Source organism: Ischnura elegans, chromosome 5 (genome assembly GCF_921293095.1).
Source record: "Ischnura elegans chromosome 5, ioIscEleg1.1, whole genome shotgun sequence".
Taxonomy (NCBI): Eukaryota; Metazoa; Arthropoda; class Insecta; order Odonata; family Coenagrionidae; genus Ischnura; species Ischnura elegans.
The window spans coordinates 91,194,206-91,215,557 of NC_060250.1; the positions used below are offsets into that span (position 1 = coordinate 91,194,206).

The 21,352-nt window shown below is 41.2% G+C and overlaps 1 protein-coding gene across 1 annotated transcript in view; it reads right to left on the reverse strand.

Annotated features, from left to right (window-relative positions):
- The window catches only part of LOC124159255 (transcriptional regulator ERG homolog), a 194,301-nt gene extending 173,153 nt beyond the window's left edge, over positions 1-21,148 (reverse strand). Inside the window, exons 1-2 of the mRNA XM_046534935.1 lie at positions 16,986-21,148; positions 15,050-15,097 (exon numbers count right to left, since the gene is read on the reverse strand). Coding sequence (XP_046390891.1) covers positions 15,050-15,097; positions 16,986-17,064 — 127 coding nt within the window. The 5' untranslated portion in view covers positions 17,065-21,148. The remainder of the gene's footprint in view (positions 1-15,049; positions 15,098-16,985) is intronic.
- Between the last annotated feature and the right edge of the window lie 204 nt (positions 21,149-21,352).

Here is a 21,352-nt window from a genome sequence, read left to right on the forward strand (position 1 = left end):
GAACTATATTATGACAAAGAGTGAGATAAAATCTTTTCAGGTTTTTCTGCACGAAATCGGAATAAAATTGTTGCTCTATTGCGTCTCGATACGTTTGCTTAAAAATTAGTTCCCGTGTGCTGGATAACTTGGTTTTCTCATCACAGTCACTTTGGAGACTTAATGAATGGTGTGGTGCGACCTGTCGCTATTTTGATGAGACATTTTGGGAATAAAAGTTGTTATTTTGGGAGCAAAAAAATTCTTCTACTAAACTGTGTTGAAGTCTAGCCTCATGATATTTACTGTTTGGATCGTAGCGAACTTTGAAAGATGAAACTTGAACGCTAAAGGGATGAATAATGAACGACTCTTCTGCTGGGTTCGGACAATTTGTGCCGTCGAAGTTCAAGATAAACCTAGCTGCCATTTGTCATGCAATGAGATATTTCCAGCGATAGACTCCTCTTTAAAATTTATCCAAATCTTCACATGTTCGTATCTTAGTAGTTTGACGGAAGTCTTATATACGTAACTGAAATGAAAAATAAAGAGACAATATACAAGAATTGCCATGAGAAAAAATTCCCCATTTGTGATGATGATCAGAAAAGGACCATTACACACTATTTTTGCTTGTATTGGGTCGGTATCGCATAGCATGATGCTAATTTCTCATGGTAAATTTCTGACATATCATGTTCCGTAGCATATGCCTTTCAAAGATGCAGAATAGGTACTTAATCCTCGTGAACCCGTCATTTTAAATTTCTAAAATTTTATCCTTTATCTGGTCCCATTAGAATGTGGAAACAAAGAGAGATGCTGGATTTGTGGAATCCTAATGAGAATGAGGTCAACCGTCTCAAAAACCTTGGATTGTAACCAAATAAAATTGAATGATTTTGTGCTGCTTTCGGTGGATCGTAGAATCTTTTGGAGGAGATGAATAGGTCAAGTAGTTGGAATTGATTTTCAAGCGCATGGAAAATCATATTCAATTGTCATCAGAGTCCAATTTCAAGAGTCTACGCCCGTCATAGTTTTGAATTGCTACGTTGCCATCCGGCCAGGTCATGAAGATACTGCAAGAGAGCTAAACTTGTCAAAAACATGATGTCATCTATTGAAAACAGCGGTCAACCCTTCACATGGTGGATATGACGCTGACGATTACAGAGATTCCTGCACCCGGTATTCTTAACGAAAAAGCATCAACAAAATTACCAATTCTTGATTTATCAGTCGTTCGAAGCAGACGTTGGCGGATTATTAAGGTGGGTCCTTCTTTGCAAAATATTATATGTTGCGTATTGTTAACTTTTAAGAGGCATACATTTAAAAAATATAGCAGGGTGGCAATACTTTTCATGAATAATTATTGTATTCGATAGAAAATCAGGTTTTCTGACGTTGGTTTGACTCCTCATTGATCAGGTCGCTGGTTGCGTTAGATTGGTCCTATTTGGGGAGGAATTATTCGTGTGTTTTCATTGGTATTTTAGCAGGCTTTTATGATTAGATTGTGGAAGCATTAGAAATTTTGTGCTGCTGAAGATTGATGGTGATGAAATGGATCGACTGTGTGAGTAATGAGGAAGTGCAAAGAAGAGTGGGAGAAAAGAGATCTCTCATAAAAACCTTAATGAGAAGGTGGGGCAATTTAGTTGGCCACATTATGAGACATAATGGCTGAATGGAAATATTCATAGAAGGACAGGGGGAAGGGAAAAAGGGTAAGGGACGGCACCGAATGAATTACATGGGACAGGTTTTGAAGGATATACAAGAGAAGAAATTCGTCGCTATGAAAAGGTTAGCGGATAGGAGAGAGGAATGGAGAGTTACGTCAAACCAATCATAGGGTCGTTGACTTATGATAATGATGAGCAGGGGAGCTACAATTTTCGTGAGTAATTATTATATTCAATAGAAAAGCAGGTTTTCTGGAGTTGGTTTCGCCCTTGATTGATGAGGCCGGTGGATGTATTAGATAGACCCTATTTGGAGAGAAATTATGTGTGTATTTTCTATTGATCTACCTTAAGCTGGACATTATTATTTGATAATGAACATTATGCAAAAGGATTCAAAACTAATAATGCTATTTAGAAGAAAGCCGGGCTGTTTCAACTGGTTTACGGATCGGTGTATGCGTAAGTTGGGACCTACTTTACGTTTTAGTACCCACAACCCCCTCCGCTGCGTGATGGAAAATGGACGTAGCAAAGAGAGGTGAGGGGGGATAGGAGGGTGGTGTGTCGTCATCTCAGGCACTCTTGCATCCAGGAGGTCGTAAAAATGGGGAAAGAATCGGTTGCGCCCCGCGATCTTCTCTTTTTTCGAGCTTATCCCGCTCTCCGGCGCGGGGGCGACACAATGCGATCTCGAGGTCGGGGAAAACAGGTCTGTAAAACATGCTCGGATTTACGGGTCACAAAAAAAGTTACTCGTAAAAAAATAATGAATCTCCGTCCATGATCCTTCCACTCGGGAGATTCCCTGGAAGCAAATGAATTCCGCTAAACTCGTGCCCCTTCGGTTGATATGCCCCCGGGGGAAAAAAAGGGTTGGGTGACGTGGAACGTGAAGGACAGGAAAGGACTGTGACAGAGGGAGACGGGGAGCTTGACTTGTATGCACTTGCTTGTTATGAGAATGGCAAGGTTACACGAATTAAAGCCAGTAATGTTAAACATGAATATTGCTACTTTGCTTTGACGTTATCAATAAGTGTTTTAGGCGTTTGAATCTCTGCTTCAGAGTGACTGCCTTATTGGTGATAGATTAGTTAAATGTAAAGGAATATGAATATCCAAGAGATAAACGGAAACATGGTATCATATCGAAAGTTTTAACGCATAAACAACAAGATTTGATGGCTTCACCAACTCTTGAAAATTGGACAACTTATTTCACGACCTTTTATTTCAAGCTTGCGAGAGAATGGCTGCGTACAGAATATTTATTTCAATCTTAAATTATGATTCTTCCACTCCTTCTATTAGAAGCACCGATTTATTTTTATGAATTGCGACTTTCAGATATGAATGACTACTCCCTTTGTAGATGGTAGTGATATTTTTAACATTAACAGCAATGAATTCCTACTACATATTATGACTATTTAAATACTCTCTGGTTGTGATATGGCGGTGGGCCCCTTAGTCCTCTCCTTAATCAGGGGTGGTGCGGTCGTCCACGGCGGGGTGTTTGAGCGGAGGGTTTTGCCATGGTGATGAGCTAGGGGACTGCATAGAAAAGGCCCAATTCCATTCCTTAAAAGGCCGATTTCTGTTGCCACTTCGGTCGCATTTTAATCGGTTTTCAAAAATGTCCGCGGCGCGGTGATGAGTGCAATGCGATCCACTCAGATTGTTTCCAATATTTTGCAGTAAAATGTTGGTTATCGCAAGGAATGGAATTTAAAAGTAATTATTTCTATAGATAAAATCATCATGTGTGTACATTTCGCTTCATACCGCTAATTATACCTTATTTCTCTGTGAATCTCGGATCTCTTTGTCCGTCAGAGACACGAGTGGCGACTTTTGTAAACCCATTTAAATGCGCGGTGGGTTACAACACTTTCCGAGGCCGACTTGAGGATTCTCTTTTGTAATGTTCGCGAAAAAATATTAGGATTAGCCGCTACTCGAACCTGGATATTCCGATTGCTGGTCAGGCGTATGAAGTACGCCTAATTGGCAATCGGAATATCCCGGTTCCAATACCGGCTAAGACTAATATTTTTACACGGCGAACTTCATCCATAACTTTACACCCGTGGGCGTAACTGCGTGTAAATTCAGCTCTTTCATGCAGTGCTTTACAGAGAAAGAGATAATATTTTTAAAATCCACCAAAGCACTTTTCCACGTCCTACGCGGCCATCGTATTGTGTGCTGATAGGGTCGTGTAATTGGTGACCTGCATATAAACAGTCGCACCGACGGTCAAGTGACTTTTGATTAGCCCCTTGAAAAGGCTTCTAGCGGGCTCTTATTGGATAGGATTCGTTGGAATATTGTGAGTAGTTTTCTCAATTAGTTTGACTAAAAGTTTGCTAACGTTGCACAAGGAGTTTCCCGCAAGAGAGTAAATACATATGTAGCAGGACGTTGTGTTATAAGATAATATGGTAAGTGCAACGGTTCAATTATTTATCATCAATCCCGTATTCCTTAAACCCCCGGCTTCTGCATTTGAGTCAGGCCCCATAATCATGTCGGTGAAGGATTAATCGAATCCAATCCGATTTCTCTTTGTCATGTAATGTGAGCGTTTTCCCAGAAAAGATTTTTAAGGAAATCTGAAAACTGTATGATGCGTAATTGTTTAAAGCCTCCATTAGGTTTCCTGATAAAATGAATCAGGTGCTGCGAGAAGTTTTTCGAGGGAGCAATTTTTAAAATGGCAAAGTTACCGTAATTATCTCACTTAATGGAACTCCCTTGCAATTTTAGTGTTAGACAAGGGGTAGTTGGATCTCTTATCTCATTCCTTTTTAGCGAGCTTTCTGGTGTAAGGTTTTGATCCAATTGTGCTTTTTAATTTTCTATTCATTATTGGCTTATCCTTTCTCGCATATCGTTGCATGGAATTCCGGTGAACACGTTACCTCTTTCTCCATTTGAATTTGTTTTTGGATTTCCCTCTGAATCTTTCTCAATATTCTCTTATTCTTCGGTGGTAATGTGTCATGACTCTGAAATGGTCTCATTTTTTCGACCTTGGCCAGCTGGCATTTGCCTTTTGCTTTGACCGGGAGAAAAGTGCGTGACCAACTTGGTCGGAATACCTTTTGCACAGCCCCTTTGATCTTGAGTGCTGCTATGCGATGTTTCTGTGTCTTTCATGCGAACTTGTCTGCCTCGATTTCTTTGATAGGTTTGTCCTTAACGATTTTAAAATTCTCGCGTCCTTCTTGTGTGTTCACGCAGTTATACGACGTGGACATGAGGAAACCATTCATATATCATTCTGTGGCAGTGGCGTATCTAAATATTGGTTTTGGGGAACCAAACTAAGAGATCCGTAACCCGCATTTCCCTTATAATGTTTCTGTCGCTAGACCAAGACGTTGTTCAAATATAGACACCTCCAAATAAATGGTGGCAGTCTGTATGAGGGTTTTAATTTAAGCGATTTTTGCCCTATTTACGGAACTAAAATACTCTAGGATCGTATCAGTTCCGTTAAACTGATTTCTTATTACATAATATTTGACAAAAGGGGTTCACAGTTTCTTTTGTTCTCATCATAAAAAACTATTTGTTTTTTGGCAAATAATTACCTGAATATGTTGGAACCAATTGAGTATTTTAACAATTACTGAGTGGAACACAACAACGTTTACTTTTTGAATCTATTAAGTCATTTCAGGTTTTGAATTTCGTCGATTTCTACGTATAATGCCGTCCTCCTGACGCCAGAAAGATTTCTACTAGCGTTTTCAGAGCAATGATTCGAAGAGAAAATGAAAAATAAATCAGAATGATGTTGTTCGGGGTTTATTTTTTTCCTCGATTGCGCATTCGTCGGTCGACCCCTGTTCTGCCCGCCCGCCATAATCCTCTGCCCTCTCCGCGTGTACGGCAGCGGAGGTTAATCCAGTTTCCCCACCCCAACACCAGCTAACCCTCTCTCCTCCCCTCCCAAACCCCCATCCCAAAATCCTCCTTTCTCTGCCGACGTCGAATTTCCTGTCGTTTACCGCGGTCGAGTCCTTCATTCCACCCTCCCCTTTCTATTTCCCGAAAAATTGCCTCGCACACCCCCCTCCCCCCGCTATCCACTCCCTCCTCCTCCACACAAGCTCATTCTAGAGCCCTCGCGAAAGTTTTTGGCCGAAGCAGTGGTGCAACAACGATAGAAAACCATGAACTAAGCACCAGTGCGATGAAAATTGTAAGTTTCATCTGCCTCTTAACCTTCCTACGGAACATGTATAAATTAGTGTGATAATATTAATGGCATTTCCCGTTATATAGCTCAAAAATGAAATTTTAACCCATGAACTGTCTTAATGAGAATGCGCCAAGAATAAAGATGACACATTTTTCATTGAACAGTATTACTCTTTGATTTCACCTCGATATATTTGGTTTCACCCGGAGCCCTCGCAAAAGTTTTGGACCGAAGCAGTGGTGGAGCTACAATGGAAAACCATAAACTAAGTACCAGGGGGATAAAAAAGTACATTTTAATCCAGTGGCGTGACTAGACATAAGCTTTGGGGGGGATGGGGGAGCCTGGGAGGGCGATCCCCCCCCCCCTGGCAACAAGGTGTTCGGAAAATGTTTTGAAAAATGACATACCTGGAAATACATTATATATCATTTTGTCACATAAAAACTAACTTGAAGCAGATGCAGTTATTACATGTCAAAACTAGACAATAGTTTTAAATATTTTTTATATTTTTATGAGTCGTTGGGGGGAGGGGATCTATTCGTCATCCCCCCCATAGTTACTCCACTGTTTTAATCTCCATTTTTAACTTTCTTTGGAACACAAACGGTTTAGTTTGTCAATATTAGTGATAATTCCATTTAAAAAGTACAAAATTCGAATTTTAAGCCATACACTGTCTTACTGACCATGTGCTGCATATTAAGATGTGTTCGTGATAGTTCTCGTAAAATAGCTCAAAAATCGTATTTTTAATGATAATCTGTCCTAATAAAAATGTGCAAAGGATAAAGATGACACACTTTTCGAGATGCGCGAAGCTGAATGATGTTTGCACATTCATTGATTTTACCTCGTTTATCAATTTGCATCGAAATTTGTGTTTTAAAAGGCGCCTTCAGAAAAGCGAGCCAAAAACTTGAGGAGAATAAATTGGGTAAAAAGTAGCCACTGTGATATTTCACCTGTCACACTGTACATGCTTGGTGTAATATCCTATTAACATTTCTCTGATAAAGCAAGTTATAAAAATAACAGTATGTCACGATAAATTGCCACTCGACCGGGAGCTATGCGCATTCTCCTTGCGTTGCTAAGGTATTGACACAACACCTGATGAAATGGTCTGTTATAAGCTTCTGCGATGGCCGCAATCTCTCTTCCCGACTCTCCTCATCCCACTTCCAATCACCATTTCCGAGCGATGCTCGTTCTCTCATCGTTGCTCACGTATTGACCCAGCGCCTTACCAATTCGTTTGCCAGAAGCTTCTGCGATGGCCGCAATCTCTCTTGTCGACTCGTCATTCCTACTTCCGACCACCATTTCCAAGCAATGTGCGTTCTTGTTTCGTTTTTGAGATATTGACTCATCTCCTTACGAATTCATCTGTCATAAGCTTCTGCGATGGCAGAAATCTCTCTCGCCGATTACTTTCAACCCACTTCTCACCACCATTTCCGAGCGAAACGCGTTCTCTTTTCGTCGATAAGGTGTTAACGCATCGCTTTACGAATCCATCTGTCATAAGCCTCTGCGACGGCAGCAAACTCTTTCGCCGACTCCTCATTCCACTCCCTACCACTATTTCCGAGCGATGCGCGTTCTCCATTAGTCTCCAGGGTATTGACGCAGTGCCTAACGAATCCATCTCCCATAAGCTTCTGCGATGGCCGCAACCTCTCTCGCCGACTCCTCTCATCCCACTTCCGACCACCATTTCCTCCTCCTCATCCCAATGCCTCCCTCCTTTTCACCTATAAAAACCTCCAGCACCCACGTCATCCCCCCCAATCCTTCCCGCCCCAACCTTTCTTCCTTCCTCCGACCGCTGGTAATGGCCAAGTTTTCCCCCCTTATCTCTCCGTAATTCGTAATCTCGAGAGGCTTGGGGTGCGTGGGTGAATATGAAACATAGAGGCGCAGTGTTAGCCCCTACCTTTGCCCACCCCTCTTATCCTCCCCCTTCATTTCCGCCTCCTCCATCGCTAGTCTTTTCTCTCCCTTCAAACAAATTCTCCCTCCCTACTTTTCTCAGGTTAAATGCATCACGGAGCCATATACGCTTTTTTTTTCTTCGAGAGCGGGAAGAGATATTGGTTTGATGGTTTATGAGTTGCTTAATACTCCGAGAACGTGGGTGCGTGGAAGTTTTTTTTCATTCGTTAAAGGAAGGAAAAAGAGATTCGAGCCGTCTGACCCTGGAAAAAAAGTTCCCTACCACGTCGTTTTATTATCATTTCCCTCTAATTTTCTCATCATGTTCGAAAGTAATGTAAATATATATCGTAAATTCTAGTGGATGTTAGATTGGCTGAAACTTGTGTTAGGATCAGAGTGATATGTTGACAGAAACCTTTGGAAATTCTTCAATATGATTTCTTTGATCTTTTTCAGTCCATTCTTATACCGTTTATTTACTGTTTTTTAAGGTGGCTGCGGTATTCAGATTTTGGATCATTACAATCTTGTATCACTCCGTAAGCTCACGAATCTAGCTTGTGCTCCTGATTCAATATTTTTTTATGATGTAAGATTGAAGAGTCTTCCCTTAATTGGGTGGGTTTTATGTATACCTTCGTACGCGACACTAATGTGCATTATGCGAAGTATGACAGGGAATTAGCAACCATTCTGATTCAGCATGCGTCATAGTTGGAAGACCACATTCTACTCCAGCGTAGATCTTTAAAAAGACATTATCACTCGTTAATTTTATATCTAATAACAGGTATTACACGTTTCAGGTTTCACGTTTTAGCCTCTTCATAATACCCTTTCAAAATATGTGATGCAAAACACTTATCTGATATTTAAAAACTGGTAAAGTACTTGGTTTAATTCAATTCATAATGAACTTGTGTATAAAAGGCATATTTGTCCCAAAATAAATGAAAATATGAAATTTGAAAATTTATATGGTATGCAACGCAAGTACCTTGACGGTACGACATTCAGAGCCGGTGGCACCGCAACAAACTAAAGACTAAAACTTTCAAGTTTTTAATTGTTGTTTTATGGAGCTCCGCGAGTCTCCAATCCCCTTTACTTCGTATATTAAAATAATTTGAGCAAGGTGCAAGGCATATCAACTATGCGGGATATAATCGACACCGATAAACTTTGTAATTCTCCATTCATTTACATTGACTAGTTGGTTGCTGTAAAACATTAGTACAACTTGAAATCAGGGACAACTTTCGACAGTATGGTGTGTATATGACTTGTAAAAAATGCGTGAGAAACGAATTAGTTTTATTATTTAATATACGAAATGTTAAAGACTGGAAAAAGAGCTCCTAGGCGCAGTGAAAAGAGACACTTAGGGGAAGACTTAATATTTTTATTTATCAGTGGCCGTTGCCACCTTCCTTAGTGGTAGAAGTAAATTATTAATGGTTTTTAATTCATACGTATTAATGAGAGAACGTTTTTCCATTTGTTTGAGTGGAAAATAACACCGCTTTCATCATGTCGATATTTTCATTTCGATCGAAGCAATGAATAGATGAACGGTCGACTTTTATAATAGCACGGCGTGTTTTTTTTCTCATCAGCAAATAACCTGGATTTTCTTAATGCCTTGTCGTCTTAGGAACAAAGATGGCCTGGTCCACTAAAAAGAATACTAAGCTCTCTTCTCTCCTTTCGTGCATTTGCCGAAACTGATTACTATTAAATTGAGCGTTATGTTGAGAGATATTCTAAACAAACTAGCTGATAATTATGCGAAATAATGAAATGTTATTGTAGGTACCCGCTTCATTTAACTTTGCCATTAAAAAATATTCGAACCCTTACGTCTCATTTTCAAGTTTTGAAGGAGTGAGTAAGTTAGTATCCAAAGCTTGAATCTCACGATACTTTTTAAATAGCGATCGCTCAGCCCATCGTTTTCTGAATTACATGGTCATTACCAAAATCCCTTTTCCCATCGCTTTTTACGTCACTCTCTGAAATTACAAATATCATTCAATTAGAAGCCAATCGTGGCGTTGCAATCGCTGTTAGCGGCCGTGCGTTCTGATTGGCTGTAGGACAGAGCCAGCGATGGTTTCAGCGACGGAAAAAAGGACGTGCCGAGTGATGGAAAAAGGGATGGATGAATTTCGTTCCCTGCAGACATCGCGGAAAATGTACGGGAGACACAGTCATTTATTCGGCCATCATGGCAGTGGTCGCTGAATTTGTCTTTCTGAAGGAAGTAAAAAATTATCGCGTTATTCAAGCTTTAGTCATTGCCAATAGCGAAAATAGATTCTTAAAGCGCGCAGGAGCAATTAAATTTGGGCTATCTGGTGTTTTCATTGAAGTTTCCACTCATTAATATTGTGATAGGAAGATTTTAAATCAACAAACCGTGAGCTTCCTTGGTTAATGAGTGAAAATATGATGCCACTGAAAACTGACTATTTGTGGGAAATTGCCTGTGATTGTTTATTTATTATCTCTCTATCTTCTGTATTAATACATAGGCGTATATAAAATATCTCTTTTATACATCGGCTTAAAATTATTGGAGAATCAATTTAGATTTCATAATTTCGTAATTATCTTTTGGTAATTATTTTATTAACAGGGTACGCATTGTTAGCTACGTATTGTAGTTTGTTTAAAAAGTTTGTCACATTGTGTAAGAAGTAAAAGTAAAGTAGAGTATTTCAAGTAGAAAAATATTGTTATTTATTTATTGAAGAAGTTTACCAAATCATGCAAAATAACAAATTAAGATAACCTTGCGATTATTTAATATAATAATCTGGTCCATATTTTTTTCGTGATCTCATCGAATAAAATATTAGTCGGGCCGAAATATTGAAGTGTCATGAGTCTGAATACCTTCCCATGCCTCTGTTTTTATTCCCTGGCCGGCAGGGACCGCCACTGCGATGCATCCTGAAATGATTCCGGGAGGAGAGGGTGGCTGCAATATCGAGTGCGGTAATGCGACGGTAATTGCATTCCCCCCAACGGTCCTTCCTCCCCTTCCGCCTCACCCACTCATACGTACGCGCCCGCTGAAACCGCTCTTCCCTCCCCCCCAGAAATCCGCTCCCCCCCACCCGTCAACTCAGCCCACCCGCCGCTGCTTGCACATGAAAAACCGCCCGATGCTGCATACACACTCTCCCCGGCATTTTCCCGTTGACAGTTCTACCTCATCCTTCCCGCTGCATTCAATTTCCTTCTCGCTTTCTCTCTCCGAATCTCCCTCTGAATGCTGATATTTTTTTGTGTAACATCAACAACCTCCATAATTGCGAAGTTATGCGAGTTTAGGATTTTTTCACGTGGATTCCGAATGTGCTCATGGGTTTAGTTAACGTAAAAAGGTTGTCTCTTGTTTATTATATACGATTTGTGACACGATGAAGTGGATATTCTGTTACAACGATAAAATTAGAAGATTACACTGTATTCTGCTCGATTTATTTTCACTCGACGCGTTTCGTTGCACTCCACGACTTTGGCACAACGAGCACTAGGGAATGATATAAATAGAGTAACAATATGTTCACCTTCCTGAAGCATGTGAAAACCTCAGTATTTAGCGAAAAGAAGTAGGGGATATCTCATAGAATTGAATCCAAAAATTTAAACTGAAATCCATAATTAAACTTTAATCCAAATTAAAAACTTTAAATACAAATTCCTTTTTCAAATTTTGTTAATTTTATTTCAATTCCATTGTTTTTTCTTTAACGTGTATTTGTTACATACTACGCATGGAAAAAAATCATCTGGAAGATTCAGCCGTATTATTGTGCATTTTGTTTTTCAACAAAATGCACAATGTTACGGCTGTTTTTCTGAAGGTGATCCCACCAACAGGCATGATGCCACCTAAAGCTCCAAAAATTGGTTTCATTTCAGCGATATTATAAATACTTAAATTTTTTAATGAGAAATGAATATATTATTGTAATTGTAGTGATCAAGACACCGCATACGACTTTATTTCCTCGTGTGCCATTAATTAAGCGCAAAATGTTTTAATTCCCAATTAAATCAACTCTTAAATGAATGATTATAAATCAAGTGCCCATATGAACATAACATATAACAATTCAAATTTAGAATTTATAGCTTCTGCCTATTTTCTTACCTTTGATTTTTAGGATTTCAGTTTAAATTTTATGCTCAACCTTTACGGCTTCAAAGCAACTTTTGCGGCCCTTGCAGATAGCGCGTGGGTGCTACAGCAACCGCAGTAAACAAGCCTGTGATTGGGAATGTTGTTGAGGTGACCGAATCCTTCCTTTCTAAACCGTTTGGATGTGTGTGATGATTGGAACGTGTTTTTTCGCGAGATGTGAGAATGATAAATATTAACCTGACTTGGAATTTAGGAATGCGATAATGAGAAATTGAGAACAATTGAGTTTCCAAAGTTCAATTTGTTTTATTAAAAATAGCATTTATAGACTTTGATTTCATTCAAAACGCTGGTATCCCAACCTATATAGAAGTAGCGGGGTGGAGTATGCACAATTTCTTTTTATCACGATTGTTATGCAATTGTGCACCTGGTTGTAGTATCTTTGTTATAATGGTATTAATATTTTATTTGTAATTTACCATATTTCTATACTTATCAGAGTTACTAAAATATCCTGTGTAAATACATCTATTTTCAAATCCAACTTCTAAAACAGAAATGGCATAGAACGTCGAATATTGACCGATACTTGATAACTACATTTAGATGTGCTTTTTTCGTAATTATCTTGAAATTGATTGATTTCGCTTTCCGGTAGAATATGTGCTCTGTTTGCGATAATATTGTGATTGTGAAAATAACCGCAGATATTCCCGCTTGAAGTTTTTCACTAAACAGTTGGAGAGTTGAAGCAGGCGGAATTCATATGTCTATGTTAGTGGCTTAAACGCTTTAATCTCAATGCACGCTTCTTAGTTTTTTTGATAAATAGTCTTCCAATTTTGTCAGACTTCACTTGACTAACGATTCTTTTCTCTTCAACCTTTTTGTGTGAGCGTCAAAAGAAAAACCTGCGCCAAAATTCATTCTTTTGGTTTAAAACGAGTGCTTATATTCAAGACCTAGAGTAATAAGGGATTATCATGAAAGAATGTTGCGCCTGCAGTTATTCTGGTAAGGTAGTAGTGATAGCGTGGCGGAGATTTTTCGGATGCTGACCTATCCCTGCTTGAGTGCCTTGAGGAGGGAATTAGTATTTGAAAAATATTATCCTCTGAAGAAAAAATTAAGTTCAAGGGGCAATTGTAATCTATTATTGTGGTTGATGCGTAGTTTTCCGCGGCGTTGTCTAGATGATGTCTCCATGTTTCTGGGTTTCACCGCGTGGATTTTCTTTGTGACGACATTTTCTCCGGTATTCCAACCGGCGTCTTCAGGTCAATGAAGACACTGGTTGGAATACCGGAGAAACTGTCGTCACAAAGAAAATCCACGCGGTGAAACCCAGAAACATGGAGATATTATTGTGGTTAATATGAAGGTACATTATGGTTTGTCAGTGTTACAAAAGTAGCACCATATTTTAACCAATGTGGTAAATAGGTTGTGAAGCTAATGAATTACCGTTCATAAGGGCAATTGTTTTTAACAAGAAACATGTTATATTCAGTAAAATGAAATTGAACGTTTTATCAGAGAAGTTTATCTTTCTCACAGCTAATAGTGAAGCTTGTTATACCTATATAAATAATTAACAAGTTCTGTGCAGTAAATAATTCGTGATTGAGCTATATTAGATCCGTCATCAACCTTAATCTTCTTCCTATTTCAAGCACTTTTTACGAATACTTATTATATTATAACGCAATATTTTATAAAAATTGCAAAACACGATTTTAAAAATTGTTTTTGTTTTTTTTTCTATAATATTTTTATAACATGTTTTGTTTTTAAGGTGGCTCTGGAGGTTAATGGTAGAAATGTTATAGAAAATAAAAATAGTACACTTGATAAGGTTTACTAAACATGTTTCCTAGAAAAGACGCGGCTTTTGCACGCATGGACAAGTTTTGTCTTGTGGTTGTAATCATAATAAATTGGAACTTGCATATAGTATTATTTTTATTACCTTGAAATGAATACGTACCAAAAATTTAAGATTGAAATCATTAGTAATATTAGTATATTTAAAACAGCGTATGACTCGGTCCAAAGATCGAGATAAAGGTTTGAGACGGCAATATTTGCACTCTTAAGCTAAAAAAACCAGAAATAAGTCAATGAATCTTGATGATTTTGATACTGGCACGTTAGAGAATAAATACGTCACAATTGCAAGGGTGGCGGATAGAAGAGAGGAATGGGGAGCCTCGTCAAAGCAATCTCAGGATTATTGACTAATGATGTGAGCCTTAAGAAGAGTACTGTTTTATTTTCCACAGTGAAACGTATCACAAAGTTAATACTGAAGTTATCGATAATATTAGAAACGTATTTTAACAGCTAATGAATCAGTCCCATGATTGAGCTGAAGGTTTGAGTTGGCAATAATTGTGTTTTATTGACCTAATGGTGGCGACGGGGAAAATTCCTTTTCTGCCACGTAAGAGGCCGCGGGTTCGAGTCACACCTGGGATGATCGCCCCAAGTTAGGGCAAAGAATTTCCTTTGATTGTTAAGTTAAAAACCCCAATATATATTTAAGCCAAAGGGGCTGTTCTCGGTGGTACATTAATAATGTTTTTATAATAAAAAACGAGGAAAATTATTCGGACTCTCGATGGTATTGATAGCGGCACGTCACTGTGCTGTTGGGCTTCCCTTCCTCGCTTTCTGAGAGCGACGGAATGCGTACAGTAATCACCGAAGTTCCCTCCCGTGAGAAATTCGCACCGTGCGAAGTGGGGGAGGATTCATGCATGTGTCGAAGGGTTTGTGAGTGAAGACACAATGGCTGGTTTTAAATGGGAACCATTGAATCGAAATGGGGTGTGGAGCTGGCGGTCTCACAGGCAGACAGAGGAGGGAGGAGGGGGTGGTTTGGGATGGATTGGAGTTTTTGAATGAGGGGATGGGATTGGTTGTTTTCAGAGTGAATCGGGGAAGGGGGTAAACTCACAATACACAGGAGGAGCTCACAGAGGGGGTGAGACTGAGTGAACGATCAAGGGAACGAATACGAGAGAGAGAGAGAAAATGAGATATAAATCTTCTTACCTTGTGCGTGACTGCTGTGAGAGCTCCAAGTGCCTTTGTACGTGGTATCTGCGGAGAGAATGAGGAAACACAGGATCAAAACATTGTTTTCCACTCAAATATACGTTTCATTGGTCACATTTTGCAGTATAAACTAAAATTTTAACAAGATATTATTAGAATTTCTGCATTTTTAAACATCATCAGTTAAATTTGTTTCTCACAATGGTCATGCATGCATTAGCAATGTTTAGATTATCATTTTCGTTATAGAACTTGAGACTCTAATAGGTAATACAACAGACTGGAATATTTCATGCAAGCGCTGAATGAAATGATGGATGGATGATGGATTATTATCTAAAAAGGTTCCGTTTTTAAGTTCTAGTTAATAATAGTTGCTTTGTTCGCCGCTAGTTTGTAGGACTATTGGAAATTTCCAGTGAAAGACCAATCACGCTAAGATTGAGGACATGCTGTGCAGATTGACAAAGTTTTCACCTTTATCTGGATAAACCAGTTGGCTTAGAATTAAAAGTGATGAATGAAAAAAATGCAACGCTTAATTAAAATAAATTAGTGTCCGTATATCCGTGTGCATTTTGAGGGAAATACTTATGATTATGACTAGTGTACTCAGGCATTCATAGCAAATAAACGTTTGATATATTGTCATCCAGGGGAATTATCGCATGAAAACATAGTTTGAATTCATAATGGAGGAGTATGAACGAATTTAAGACGGCTAAGTTAAAATAATGAAAAATGAAGAGGAATACCAAGTGATTGGTAATTCTCTATGATGTAGTACGTCAAAAACCGTGATTAAAATTAGTTTTGATGAAGTTGTAAAATAGCATATCCGCTAATGTTTATAATTCGAATGTGACACATGGCTAAACGCTTAGGTTTTTCCTGTTGTGGGAGTGAAGTGTAATTCTACCGATACCACCTTCACTGGTAGTCATGTAAAAATATGGAAATACGATTATACTGTGACAATGAGGGCGTGGCAAAGAGTGCGAGCTCTTATTATGAAGAGCTTATCGATAACCATCTTAAAGAGAAGAAGCGAGAAAAAGAGCACGTGTTCACAAACACTTCTTTCGAACCAACCACTTTGGTGTAAGAGCATTATACTGTCACGAGTATAAAAGTTTATAAAAAGTATGAATAAATGAGCTCTTGATTCTTCGGAAAACTAGATGCGTAGTCATTATAAATTTTTCTTACAATTTTAGTATGAATTTGCACAACTATTTACTTATTTAAGACGACTTGTTTTTTTGCAAAGGTTTCATAAAGTATGATCGCCTTTGTGACAAAACTAGCCCCCAGAAAATAAATCTTTGCGGAAAAATGTGGAGTTACATATTCATAAATTTATGGAAGACCCTAATGATGCCATGAATTAATGCATGGAATTGTTGTGGCCTTAAGCTTGTAGAAATCTATTTTAAGTTAGGAAAATAAACACACTTTGCTATCTACAACTTAACATTTAATTGTCGACTGGCTTCGATACACTATCATTTTCAAGTCTAGTGGTACAAAGAACATTGGTACTTGGCTATACACCAGGCCCCCCACCCACCCGACCTGGTAAATAACCAAGTTCCAATGTTTATTGTACCACTTGAAAATCGTACCGTGTATTGAACCCAGTCGATGATTAAAGATTAAGTTGCAGAAAGCAAAGTTTGTTAATTTTCCTAACCTAAAATGTCACGAAGTAGCGAAGCCGCGTTCATCGATCGAAAATAAAAGTACAAAGCTAGATGTGCACACGCGTCCTCTCATTTTATCCTCTAACATATGACGCGATTACTGGGTCAAACTCGAAAGGATGAACGTAGTGTATGTATATCACAGTGTATCACATCGTCACCGCACGGGGCGATCGCGCTTGTGAAACCGGCGGGAAGGACAGTGGTCGGAGACCGGGGCTGTGATTTACCGGCGAACAGCATCGAGAAATTGGTGAACGTGCCCGTCCGTCCGGTCAGGTAGTCCGCCGACGTCTTGATGTCCAGCATTGTTCTCGTTTCGCCCCCTTCTCCAGAGATTAGACCCTTCTCCTCCTCCTCCTCCTGATCGTCCACCACCCGCAACACACCTCCCTGCCCCGCCCCCCCCTCACCTGCCACACGCCCGCTTACTTCTTTCTCAGACACGTGTGGGCCAGATCTTGTGTGCGTTCGTGTGGGTGCGAATGGACAGAGGTCGACACTGAACTAGGCTCCGCACACGGAAGACTTTCAGGAAGGATGATGAGGTCTCTAGACCCTTGGAGGAAGAGTCGAAAGATGCGCACTCTTCCCCTTCACTGTTAGATCCTGTTAGATCAGGTGATGGCACAGCAGCGAGTTTTAGGAGACGGTCGCGGATGAGGTATCAGTTCCGGATATCACTCTGTATTGTATGAGAAACACGGGAAAATCTTCGGCTATACTGTCAACTTTATTGATTTTCATGAGCTCTTGCGTGCGTTAGTTCGATAGCGTAATATCTTTTCGAGGAGAAATGTTTTTTCTCATAACTGCAGCACTATTTATATTATTCACCCGTAAGGTTTGGATATCTATAAACTGATGGGGATTTTATCTGCTGTTTCATCCAACTGATGGGCGTTGAATTGGTGATTGTGTTCTGAGTCGTTTCCCTCGGTAGAGAAATAGTGCAGATTAGCCTTTTCTAGTTTCCTCAGAGTCGAATCTTGACGAGTATCACGCTTGCAGCTTTTCGGGAAAGACCCCGCCTTCCACCAGGCGTCTTCTGCGGCTCCCCTCGCTGTCCCCGTCTGCGGCGATCGGCCGGGGGTTGCCCGGCGTGACAATCGGTCCTCGTCCTTCCTCGTGTCCCACGAACGCGTGCTGCCTTGGCGGACAGGCGAAAATACGGGTCATTGATCAGAAAGACACCCTGAACCAGTCCACCGATACCGGAAGAGTTGCTATCTCCGGCAAATCTAAACTCAAGCAACGATTATCTGCTGGGTGTTATGCTTGGAAATGTCCGTAATATTACCACGGATATTCACGGATAGTTGTAATTTTTGTATGACTGGAACACACGCACAATTCACATTCATCGGGAAATTCTTGGATGCTTGGGGGTATTTTCACGATGTCATGTATGGAAAATGTGTGCGTATATTCTGTCACGGATGTTTGCGGATGATTTGCGATCTTCAAAAAAACCGACGCACTGGTTAAGAACAAGCACAGCAACACGCTTTTGTGGACAGTAATGTTTCAGATCTTCCTCTTTCCGCGTTTCACCGCGCGATGCGGTTGAGAGGTTTACCCGGCGGGTGGCGCGACAACTTCTGTCACGGATCAGTCCGCGGATCTGCACCTTTGAGCCGGCCCCATATCTTCGCCTCGCGATTTTGTTTTTTTTTCTCACCAGGGCCTTTCTTTCCCGCTCGGCTACACTTATCTTTTTTTTATACCACCTCCTCCCACCCTATTCCTCCCGGTCTTCTCAAAAGTGTCTCCCTCGCCAGTCTTACGAAAAAAACCAGCAGAATGGAACACTCCCCTCCTTCTTTATTATTATTATTTGCTTCTCTCTCTTCCTCTCGCTCAGTCACCGCCGCACCAACTCTTCTTTTGTTGGGAGGGAAGCTCTCTCTCGGGGGTATCAGCTACTACTTCTTATTTTTCATATATATATGTGCCACTCCTCCTTTACCCCTTTTCCCACACCTCCCTGGCTCCTTTTTATCCCTCCCTAGTTTATATCGATCAGCTGTAAGAAGGAGGACACCTTATGTACCCCGCGTTAGTGTGTTAGTGTGAGTATCTTTTGGAGGTGTTGAAGATTGCTAAGAATGTTATGCTGGGATGGGAAACAGGCTGGTGATAAGTTGGTTAAAAACAGTACGTATATTAATTATACTCCCCACTTCTTCTGGTAATACCAACGGTACACGTGCGACAAGTTGGGCTAACTGCAGAATTTGTTTGATACGGTGAAGGCTGTGACTACGCGTTTCTTATTCTTCCTTCGATAGATAATGTTTGCGTTAAGTGAGTCAAATCAGATGGATAATTGGCACACATTGCGTCGTATGATTTGCACTTGCTCCAGCTGATGAGTATTTTGCCGAAAACACTATAAACACGCTTGCACAGCCTAGCACTCTGTACTTTTCAAGGGGGCAGGGGCCAAAAAAGGCAATCAGATTAATCCGTGTTGATCTCAGCTCTTCTCCTGCATCTTAGCCTTATCTTGGATTCTTCCTTTCCCCTTCCTTTATCACCCTACCTTCTCAAAGGCGGCAAAGTGGTAGTGGAAAGGAGTGAGTCTCAGACGTTTCGTATCTCTCTCCTCCTCCTTCTTGCGGTCGAAATAATGTCGGGGCAGACTATGGGGTGGTTTTGAGGGGGGAAGGCGGTGAAGTCTTCCGCGTCGCGGTTAGGACGAGGGAAAGGAGGGGCCTTTGGTCCTTCTTCTCTGCTCACAGGAAGGACACCGGCGAAGGATGACGCAGAGGAGTAAGAAGGCCTCTCTGTCTGTCTCTCTGCTGGAGCTCCGGAAGGCGGGCAGGAAGGATGTCGCCGCGCTCCCGGCGAGTCTTCTTGTCTTGTGCGACTGCTAGCCGTGAACAGATGGTGGTGTCGTGGTGGGACTGGAGAAGGTGGTAGGGAGCTCTCTTTTTCGACTGTGTGTGCGTAAGTGAAGTTCCCTCACCACTCCTTTCCTCTTCGCCTCCTATCTCACTCACCCCTTTCTCTCTAGCGCAACAGCTTACAACGCCGCCACCTCCCTGTCCCGTTTTACGAGCTCTCCTTGCCCCTCCTCCTCCTCCTCTCTGACGTCGGATGGGCTGGGTGGCGTTGTTTGTGGGTGGTTTTGTCGCGAGTCCGCGATGGGTTGTGACGTTGGCCGTGTCGCGGTCTTCGTTGTTCCACAGACCCGATCGTCCCCTCTGGTTAACAGCACAGTTTTCGGTTGGCACTTTTTTTGTTCACAGATTTATTTAAGTCCCCCTAATCGTATGCTCCCGTCGTCTAGTTTTTCGTGGAGGAGCCGATATAATCTAAGGGACAGTACGAAACTCCTTAGCAAACTGATTACAATTTGGGCGATTCAGATTAGGTTGATTGTCCTGTTCTCTACACCCCTCTTTCCAATAGATATCCTCCTCCTGAAGGGGTACAAAGCACTGATCAGGCTTCTAAGAATTTAATTTCTTTCTGAGGCGTCCGGAATCACTTGGTCAACAGGTTCTCTGGCGCGGATGAAAATTATGTGTCCGTATTGATCTTCCTATTGCGTTCTTGTTGCGACTGCGTTTTATTCCACTGCAGGACACGATGAGCGACGAGTGCAACTTCACTTTGACCAAGCGATTGAGAAAATATTCGCTTCAATACTGACGTGGCTGAGACAGGCGCACCAAGCAAGAAGGGCATAAAACACTGAGCTGCAAGCGGGAAGCTTCCGTTCCGACGGCGGGCGGAGAGAGCACGTGGGTCTGGCGCAGCTGGGTCTCGTGGGTGTGCCCGGCGAAAAAATGACGCTCCCCTGAGCGCACTGGTAGTCCACACAGTCCGTTGATATTAGACGATATTTCAATATTTTTCGTCGAGGAATCTTCAGGACGACTTGAAACTATGATGAAATACTTTTTTCAATCCGGCAAAAAAAGCAGATAATCAACTCAGTTGTTGTACTTGTTTTTCCTTCACCACTTCACCTATCAAGGTGTCCTCTTCTTAGAGAGATTGTGACGTAATTTTTAGGGTTTTGCGATTTTTACGGCCGCCAAACCCGTCTACCATTTGTGAGACACGCGTTGAACTCGTGAAAAAGTTGTTGAAAAGTCAATATGCTGCCGAGGTCGTCTATTCCATCTCTTCTTTTCTCCTTCGTGTGACACGAACGTACTGTTTTGCGAGTCGTTACGCCGAGAAATCCGCTTAACCGTTCACAACACTCGTGGATTCGCTGCGTGTGTGCGTACGGAGCGGGGGTTCAGCACACGCTTTCCTCTCCGCGTGGGGGAGGGTTTGGTTTAAACACCCGAATCGTCCCTTCGTCTCTTTTCCCGTCTGCTTAACACGGCTCGGGTGACTTGAGTGAGTGCGGGGACTCGCTCGTTCAGGTCCCTTTTCCTTCCTTCCTGGGCTTCCTTCCTCCCCTTCCGGTCTCTCCCGCCAACCCTCCCACCCCACCCTTTAACGTCACCCCGCCCCCTCTCCCCCAAACACCCCGCCCCTCTCCTCCCTACCCGCCCACGCCTCGACCACTCCCTTCCGTCCCTGTACCCTTAACAACCCCGCCCCTAACCCCTCTCTCACCCTATCGCTTCAA